This window comes from Crocodylus porosus, unplaced genomic scaffold (assembly GCF_001723895.1).
Source record: "Crocodylus porosus isolate Cpor-Errol unplaced genomic scaffold, CroPor_comp1, whole genome shotgun sequence".
Lineage (NCBI taxonomy): Eukaryota > Metazoa > Chordata > Crocodylia > Crocodylidae > Crocodylus > Crocodylus porosus.
In genome coordinates this window covers 80,151,486-80,161,421 of record NW_017728947.1, presented here as the reverse complement: position 1 = coordinate 80,161,421, position 9,936 = coordinate 80,151,486, and the positions used below count along the sequence as shown (strand labels likewise).

General features: G+C 45.7%; 1 protein-coding gene across 1 annotated transcript in view; it reads left to right on the top strand.

Moving 5' to 3' along the window:
• The window catches only part of LOC109320861 (centrosomal protein of 128 kDa-like), a 76,771-nt gene that overhangs the window by 36,978 nt on the left and 29,857 nt on the right, over nucleotides 1-9,936 (top strand). The window contains exons 6-7 of the mRNA XM_019551140.1: nucleotides 343-434; nucleotides 1,428-1,500. Coding sequence (XP_019406685.1) covers nucleotides 343-434; nucleotides 1,428-1,500 — 165 coding nt within the window. The remainder of the gene's footprint in view (nucleotides 1-342; nucleotides 435-1,427; nucleotides 1,501-9,936) is intronic.

Genomic DNA, 9,936 nt, shown 5'->3' with positions numbered 1-9,936 from the left:
TTCATGCGCGTGGCTCTCCTCTGGACTCTCTCAAGCTTCTCCACATCCTTTTTGAATTGTGGAGCCCAAAACTGGACACAGTACTTCAGCTGTGGCCTCACATGTAGATTGGGCCTTTGTTTCACTCCAGCCTGGGGGCTATGCCCGTGTGCACCGTCCATATCAGTCTATTCTTGTAGCACTATAAACTTTAGAGTGCTACAGAAATAACACATCTAAGGCCCTTTATTCTACATGTTTTGTTTAGATAAGTAAAAAGTTTAAGATCTTTCCACTTGAAATGATACAACAGAATGACATGTTAAACTTTTCAGCTTAATTGGTGTGCTCTTATATTTGCAGCTGCACTGCTTGCACCAGTCCCTTCGAGACCTCACCAGTGAACAGGTTCGCCTCGGAGATGATATCAGCAGGGAGCTTTCAAGGAGAAATCGGTATAAACAGTGATGAGACAGAAATAAAAATGCTCTCTTCTATATTTATATGCAGTTCTTTAACTTTTTTTTTTTTTTGCTGGTACCATGGTTAGTAATGAAACAAAAAATGTAAACAGTTTGTATAAAAGTTTGGATAATATGCATCCTATGAATTTTAAATTTGGAGGAGAGATTCTCTTCCATAAGCTGTTTAAGCTACATAATCTCTGCGTAGAGTTTTTAAGACTAAAAATAAAATCCTTCTGAAAGGTAGCATTTTTCTGATGGTGAGAGCAGAACGGGCAGGGATAATTATCTTCTACTCAGCTGCTGATACACAGCTAGATCAGGAGTCTCTTGAGGCTAAGTTTGCTCATCCTTGGGGCTTTCTTCAGAGCTCACTGCTATAGTAGCTGAGAAGAACAAATGGATTTGATAGGTCACTTTGTTTAGTGTGTCTCCATTTCTTATTCTGTGAAATGGGCATAATGCCTCTTTTGCAAAGGTAATTTAGTTTTTATAACTTGTGGTGAGATCAATAAAGACTAAATATTAATTATATCTTATTTCTATTACATGATTTTTTGAAATTTCAGGTATAGGATTTCCTTATTACACACTGAATGTTGCTATGTGTTCTTAATTTCAGTCCTGAATCAGAACTACTGTTAACTTGAGCAGCGAGTTGAGTTCTGGATTCCACTGCTTCTTGTTTTTATCCATTTTAGTTAGTTTAGTTTTACATAAGCTTAACCAGTGGCCACTTTCACAACCTAGTTTCTTATTATCTGCCTGCAGAGCATAGATATACTTTTATGTGGATTTAGCCTTGTTTTTGACCTCTAGTTGTTCTAGCTAGGGTTTTGTAGACAGAAAGAATCTACATCTGACTGCCATCTCAACAGTCAAAATATCAAACAGAAACAAATTGCTTATTAAAATAGTGATGCTTGATTTTAATCTAACACCCACAGTATTAACTTCAGTTTTTTGCCTATGTTTCTTTCTAAGGACTGATGCAGAAACTAAAAAGACTTTGGCAGAGTTGTCTGAAAAAATCGTTGAATCCCAAAGGCAGGAAACGGTGCGTATGACTGTATTGCAAAGATCAGCTTATGACAAGGGAGGGAGGAGAGCAATTTGACATGTCTTGCCAGTCAACTTGTTAATGCATACCCAAAACAGTGGAAGTTTAGATCAGTTTATATCGCTGATTTCCCTGTATAGGGAAAAATTGACTTGCTTTTTGCTTTGGATCCTTGTTCATTGAAATAAGAATTCAAGATGAGACTTTCTCATGACAGAGCAGTGCCTATTATTGATAGTTATTTGAGGAATAGTTTATGCTTATTTAAAGTATGGCGCATTCCAGGCACCTCTCCATAAATTTTATGAAAGTAGCTGCATCCCACAACACCAGTGCTGTGGCCAGGTGAAACTGCCCTGCATGCCACATTCCAGGAGGTGAGAGAGCCAGAGTGGGTGTTCATGTCTGCATTAGGTTTATCTGACAAGCCTGTATTGAAAATTATGGAACGGTGCCTTGAATCAAAAAAAGCTGAGGACCACTGAACTAGACTCATGTAAGTATACAGAGGTATATCTGAGAAACCTAATGGAGGCAAGAGTTCGCCCTCCTGCTGGAAACAGAAATGCATGGGGCCAGAAATAGTATTAATGATGTAGTACGTTTGAAAGGGTCTTGCAGCTCCCTAGTTGAGAACCACTGCTTTAGCTTAATTGTTAATTACAGGGTACATCTCACAAAATATGACTTTTGTTTATTATTTTCTTCTCGTCATTCAGGTTTCCTAGCCAATAGTGGAGAGAAACTACAGGCAGTCATGCACCAGTACAGACTAGGGACTGACTGGCTAGGCAGCAGCTCTGCAGAAGAGCTAAATACTACCGTGGTGTTTCAGGTGTTGCTTGATGCCCCAGGCTCAGTGGCCAAGTCTCCGAGATGATAGTGACAGTGAGTTAGTCTTCTTGGCTGCAGGCAGGAGATGCTTTGTAAGATCCAAACAATGCAGGGGGGCAGTCAGGAGGGCCAAGATGGAGAGGGAACTGGGGGCTTCCCAGATTAAGGACAAGAAGTCCTTTTTTAAATACACAGCGGGTAAAAAGAAGGTTCCGGGTGATGTGGAGCCCCTGCAGGACACGTTAGGGAATTTGGTCGTCACACCAGATGACAAAGCCAACATATTTAACGATTTCTTTGCCTCCATTTTCTTAAGCAGGGACCGGAACAGTTACCCCCCCTCTGGGCCCCCTTTAGATCCCAGGGGAGGTGCACCTAGGCCAAGGGTTAGTGAGGAACTAGTTAGGACACTTCTGGAGGGACTGGATGTGTTCAAATCAGCTGGTCCAGACTATCTCCACCCTAGAGTACTGAGGGAATTGGCTGAGGTCATTGCAGGACCCCTGGCACAGCTTTACGAGCACTCATGGTGCTCTGGTGTGGTACCAGAGGACTGGAAGAGGGCCAGTGTGGTTCCCATCTTTAAAAAGGGGAGGAAGGAGGACCTGGGAAACTATAGGCCAGTTAGTCTTACCTCGATCCTGGGTAAGCTTTTTGAGAAAATGATTCTGGCGCATATCCACAAGGGGCTAGCAGGGGAGATTATGCTTAGGGGCAACCAACACGGATTCATTAGTGGCAGGTTCTGTCAGACCAACCTGGTGGCCTTCTATGACCAGGTCACCAAATCCTTAGATGCAGGGGTAGCAGTGGACATAGTATTCCTAGACTTTTGGAAGGCCTTCGACACTGTCTCTCACCCCGTTCTCATTAAGAAACTGGGGTGAGACACCCACACAGTCAATTGGGTTGCCAACTGGCTGGAGAGCCGCACCCAGATAGTGGTGGTTGATGGGTCATTTTCGACCTGGAGGGATGTGGGCAGTGGGGTTCCGCAGGGCTCGGTCCTCTGGCCCACACTGTTCAACATCTTCATCAGTGACTTGGGCAAGGGGGTAAAAAGCACCCTGTTCAAATTTGCTGATGACACTAAGAAGTGGGGGGATGTGGGCATGCTAGAAGGGAGGAATAGGCTGCAATCGGACCTAGACAAGTTACAGGGGTGGGCGGATGAAAATAGGATGGCATTCAACACCGACAAGTGCAAAGTGCTGCACCTGGGGAGGAAGAACCAGTACCATACCTACAGGTTGGGGAACTCCCTTCTTGTCAGTACAGAGGCAGAAAAGGATCTTGGAGTCATCATAGACTCCAAGATAAACGTGGGCCAGCAGTGTGGGGATGCAGTCAGGAAGGCCAACCGTACCTTGTCATGCATCCACAGATGCATCTCAAGCAGGTCCAAGGAGGTGATCCTCCCCCTCTGTGTGGCACTGGTCAGGCCGCAGCTGGAGTACTGCGTCCAGTTCTGGGCGCCGCACTTCAAGAGGGATGTGGTCAACATGGAGAGGGTCCAGAGGAGGGCCACTGATCAGGGGGCAGCTGGGCAGGCCCTTTGAGGAGAGGCTATGGGAGCTGAACCTGTTCAGCCTCCACAAGAGAAGGCTGAGGGGGGATCTAGTGGCCTGTTATAAACTAGTCAGGGGGGATCAGCAGGCATTGGGGCAGTCACAAGCTGGCAGAGGGAAGGTTTAGGCTAGATATCAGGAGGTGCTACTTCACGGTCAGGGCAGCTAGGATCTGGAACCAACTTCCAAGGGAAGTGGTGCTGGCTCCTCCCCTGGGGGTCTTTAAGACGAGGCTAGTTGTACACCTTGCTGGGGTCGTTTGACCCCAGTAATCTTTCCTGCCCTGGCAGGGGGTCGGACTAGATGATTTACTCAGGTCCCTTCTGACCCTAGAAACTATGAAATCATACCCTGTACTGTTTCAGAGAACTGACTTTAATAGTAACATTGAGATATTGCATTCTCTGAAACATACAGAAGTGACCTCCCATTCCCCAGGACTACATTTCAGGTCTAGACAGTGATGGGCATCATACAATAGTTGTATGTTCAATCTGTAACTCAAATGAATATCTATCTGAAGGGTATAGGATGCACATGACATGTAGTCTGACAGACCCCACCTTCATCCACTGAAAAAACTGCTTGAAATCTATGCATCTCTCCGCCCAAGACAGTAGGGACAAGTTGGCCTCTTTTTTTCTGGGTAAATTCTGTCATAGATCTGGTTGCAATTGGAACAGGTATATCCAGTTCTGTTTTCTGTGTTTCATCTATTGAAGATTGGTTGTGGACACCGTTTCCCTTTGTGTGGGACACACTACACCAGTTCAAAGTGTGAAGGAAATGTTTGCCTTCTGATACACTTCAAGTCAGCATGCTAGAAATCCAAACCTTTTGACTGGCATGCAAGGCATTTATACCTTTTTAAGGCTGTTCAAGTGTGTATAGCCACTACATTATCAGGTATGGAGGGTCTTGATTGTTTTTCTTTGGCAAGAAGCTATGTGCCTGCATTATGTCATCCCAGTTTGGGGCCTTCAGCATGTCCTATACTGGCTGTAAAAACCTCACACTTTTGGTAATCCAGGCCATCTACAGTTAGGGTTGTTGAACAATAGATTTATGACATGAGAACAAAAAGCACTAGAGGTGCTGCTTTCAGGGGTCTTGGGACCTCATGAATGTTTTTCTGCTGCTTTTTGTTCTCTCTCAAATATTGAGAAAAGACCTGGCAAGACTGTGATCTGAAGTTTGGGCTGGGCAATGCTGTTGTGCAAAGCTTGTGAGACCAATTTTGATCATCTTGTCAAGTCTGCTTACCCACTGTATCAGAATTTTGCCACATTTTTAATCTGGAAGTGGAATTGCTGTAGATGACCACTTGCATGACTCCTAGAGGAGGAGGTACGTAGTGGTAGTCCTAGAATTCTTGCTTATGCGGAAACTGTCTACATGGCAAATCTATCAATCTTAATAGGTTCCATTTTCAGTTTGATTTGACACCTATGGAAGTGACAGTTTTGAATATATTGGACTATTTGCTTTATCTGAAGCTGTCCTGATTACCACTTAGAATCATAGAAAATTAGGGTTGGAAGCGACCCCAGGAGCTCATTTAGTCCAAACCCCTGCTCAATGCAGGAACATCCTCAACTAGATCATCCCAGTCAAAGCTTTGTCTAGCCGGGGCTTAAAAACTTCCAAGGATGGAGATTCCACAGCATCTATGGGTAGCCTGTTTCAGTGTTTTACTACCCACCTTGTGAGAGTTTTTTCCTAATATTTAGCCTAAACTTCCCTTGCTGCAGCTTAAAATCATTGCTTCTTTTTCTGTCATCTGCTACCACCGAGAACAGTTTAGCTCTATCTTCTTTGGAACAACACGTCTTTTCTTTGTCAGACTAAATAAGCCCAGTTCCCTCAGCTTCTCCTCAGTAGGTATGTGCCCCAGCCCCCTAAACATTTTTTTGCCCTCCACTGGACTCTCCAATTTGTCAACATCCTTTCTGCAGCAGGGGGCCCAAAACTGGATACGGTACTCCAGATGTGGCCTCACCAGTGCTGAGTAGAGGGGAATAATCACTTCAGTCATTCTGCTGGCAACACGCCTACCAGTGCAGCCCAGTATGCCGTTAGCCTTTTTGGAAGCAGGGGCACACTGTTGGCTCATATTCAGCTTATTATCCACTGTAATCCCCCCGGTCCTTTTCTGCAGAGCTGTTGCTCAGCTAGTTAGTCCCCAGCCTGTACTGGTGCATGGGATTGTTTCATCCTAAGTGCAGGACTTTGTATTTGTCTTTATTGAACCTCATGAGATTTGTTTTGGTTCAATCCTCCAATTTATTGAGGACACTCTCAATTCTAGCCTCACCTCCCCCTAACTTGGTGAAAGGGGGTTTAATTTTAATTCGGGTTAATTTGATTTGAATTTAATTTTAATTCAGCTTTATTTGGCCATCAACTTAGTACATTTTTCTTTTGAGAGAGGACCACAGGTTACAGTCACCTTTGGTGACTAGAATCATGAATGAAGTGGCCCATGTTTTTAAGAGGATTGGGATTCCTTCCCTTGCTTGGGATCTAATTACAGTGTTGGAAGGATTAATGTGTGACTTCCATTTGGGCCCAGGCTAATCTTTTCCTTTTATCACCCTTCCATCAAAATGGCCTACTTGGCCTTCATACTGGCCAGGAGGGAAAGGGTAAATTCAGATGTAGGGCAGAGGTTCCCAAACTTTTTTTTATTGCATACCGGCTTCCAGATTTACCAGCTGCCTGTGTACCTCTACCAGCCTATGTTTTATATTTTAAGCCTTTAAATGCCCATTATTATTATAATGAAAATTAAATTTGCCATTACACAATTTCTCTTGAGTACCCCCTAGAGATGCCTTGCATACCTGCAGGGGTACGCATACCACAGTTTGAGAACCCCTGGTGTAGCCCTTTCTATACTCTTTCATAAGGCCAGGGTTAAACAGAAGCCTCATCCTAAGTACTTGCTTAAGATTGTTTTGAAATATGATGATAATCAGTATTAGTTTTTTCATCTCTTGGTTGTTTTCTGTGTGCCTCATTCTTCGTTGGCCGTAGCAAAAGTTCTTACTTTGGTCATTAGGGTTTTTTTCCTCAACAGAACTAATTTGATTACAACATTACTGAGACTATTTGAGGCATTTGCAAAACAAATGAGAGGAAAAGCATAACTTTGCCGAACTTGTATAGTTAGTTTAGATAGGTACATGCATACCTGTTTTTGTTTTTGTAAAAAAGAGGGTCCACTTGATTCCATTTGACACTAGCCCATGTGACTTTAAACATTGTCCTTTGTGATTAAGAGTAAACGTGTGAAGTTGAGGCCACACTCTTACCACTCTGTGATTTAGGCCCCTGGATCAGATTCAGGCATTAGAATATCAATCCTTTAGTGCAGGGATGGGCAAAATATGGCCTGTGGGCTGTATGTAGCCCTCCAGGCCCTTCTATCTGGCCTGTGGGACCCCTAAAAAGTTTAGAAAATGTATTTCTATCTGCCCCTGGCAGCCTGTCAAAGATGACAAAGCGCCAGTGGCAGCAGGACCCAGGAGGAACCAACAGCAGGACCCAGCAGTGGCAGCAGGAAGGCCTGACTGGCCCCGCCTCAGCACCCCAACTGGAAGCTTCTGCTTAGCAGGGGCTTCTGGCCTGGGACCCTGTGGCCGTTCCCTCTCCCTCCCTCTGTCCCAGGGAAATTCGGTTAAGAATGGGTGGAGGGAGTGTGTGTGTGGGTATGTGTGTGTGGGTAGGGGATGTGGAACTGCTTGCATAGCAGAAGCCATCCTAGCTCGGCTGGCACCAAGCGCTTCCTGGTTGGCTTCTGCTGTGCTGTGCAGTCCTGGCCATGCAGCTGGGCACTGCACACTGCCAGCTGGGAATTGCAAGGGTCTGGCTGGGCCAGACTGGGCTGGGCTGGCTCCTGCTGTGTCCTGCGGTGCCAGTCATCCAGCTGGGAACTCTGTGCTGCTAGAGCAGTGGGTGGGCATTGGGAGGGAGAGTGGTTACAGTAGGCGGGGAAGGAAGGGAAGTGGCGGGGAAGGGCAGCAGCGGCAAGCAGGCAGGAGCACAGTGCCCCAGGGGCAGGGCTGGCAGAAGCAGGAGTCATCTGGGAACAGCAGGGGCTGGCCTGTCTCCTGTTTATATTCTGTGGCACCGGCCATGCAGCTGGGAACCGTGTGCTGCCGGAGCGGTGGGTGGGCAAGCAGGTAGGGGGTGCCCCCATCCCCAAACTCCATGCCCATACCCCCACACGTATCCACCCCCCCACAAACCCCACACGCACATCTGTACATGTACCTACACCCTCCTGCACACCCCACATGTGCACACACCCACAACCCCTCACAAACCCTGTACCCACCCACCCATACTTCCCACACCCCTGCATACCCCCCATATACAAAAGTAAGACTTCATTTTAAGCTATTATGCTATCACCTCTATGTACATCGTATAAACACACCTACATCAGGACAAAAATATTTTTTTAAATCAAATTAATGTATGATACTTGTTTTTAGAATATAATCTGTTTTTTTTCCAGTTCCAACATGGCAAACCCATTTGCCAAAAGGAGTACTTCTGGCGGCAAAGGTCAGGGATGAGAGGGCAGGACTTCTGGTTCCAAGATAGTGACCAGGGGGCTGGGCACCTTTTAAGGCGCTGGGCTACCCTTGCAGCCTTCGATAGTTCACCAAAACATGTTAAGCGGCCCTCCAGCCAAAATAATTACCCACCCTGGCTTCAGTATGTATCCATATTCAAAGACAAAGTACTGCTTGCTACTTAAGAGTGGAATCTTTGTGGACAATCACTTGAAGGAAGAATGGTTACTTATAATAACTCTTTTGAGATTTGTCGTCTGCACAGATTCTGTAAGCTTCCCTCTACCCCAAATAAGTTAGGGGTCTGACAACTGGGATGCTTTATGGTGAAGGAACTGAAAAGTTGTTTTGCTTCCCTCCCTGTTATATCATTGGCTATGGTGTTAAGGGCACTCACTGTGTGGGCATAGCCCCAGAGGATTCTACAATTTCATAAGAAGGTGGTGGCAGTGGTGGCAGATGATAGAACAAGGAACAATCTCAAGTAGCAGCAAGAAAAGTTTAGGTTAGATGTTAGGAAGAACTTCCTCACTGGGAGGGTAGTAAAACATTGGAACAGGTTACCCAGAGAAGTGGTGGACTCTTCATTCTTGGAGGTTTTTAAGACTTGGCTAGACAAAACGTTGGCTGGGATGATCTAGTTGGGGATGGTCCTGTTTTAAGCAGAGGGTTGGACTATCTAGAAAAAATATGAGTGTTGCAAGATGGGTAACTGTTCCTTTTTATAAGTAGTTTACCACTTACTCTCAGTAGCAATATTATGTAGGCATAATATTGCGGGGAAGGGGGCCGCAGGAAGACGAGAAGACACCACCTGAGCAAGACAGGTGACAAATGCAAGGAGTGCCCAGGTAAGAAACAGGGGTTCAAAAAGTCTCCCAAATCGGGGGGTGGCACACACAGCTAGGCAGGGCTTTAAATGCCTATATACCAATGCTCGTAGTATGGAGAATAAACAGAAGGAACTTGTCCTCAGAGTAGCCAGTTCAGACCCAGACATAATAGGTCTTACAGAAACTTGGTGGGATTCATCCCATGATTGGGCAGTTAGCATTAGGTGCTATAGGTTTTACAGGTGGGATAGAGAAGGAAGGAAAGGTGTGGGTGTGGTGTTCTATGTCAAGGAGCAATATGCATCCTCTGCCAGCAAATTGGTGTCAGAGGGGCAAGCTGACGTACTCTGGTCAAGATACAAGGGGGCCGTGGGGAGAGAGATCTAATGGTGGGGGTCTACTACAGATCCCCCAACCAAGGGGAGGAGCTGGGCCGGGAATTTTCAGGCCAGCTTGCAGAGGCACTTAAGGCAAGGGATGTAGTTGTCATGGGTGATTTAAATTACCTGGACATCTGCTGGAAGGAACAGTCAGCCAGATCAGACCATTCCAGGAGGTTCCTGGCTGAGATACAGGACCTCCACTTAATTCAGGAGGTGCACCGTCCCACCAGAG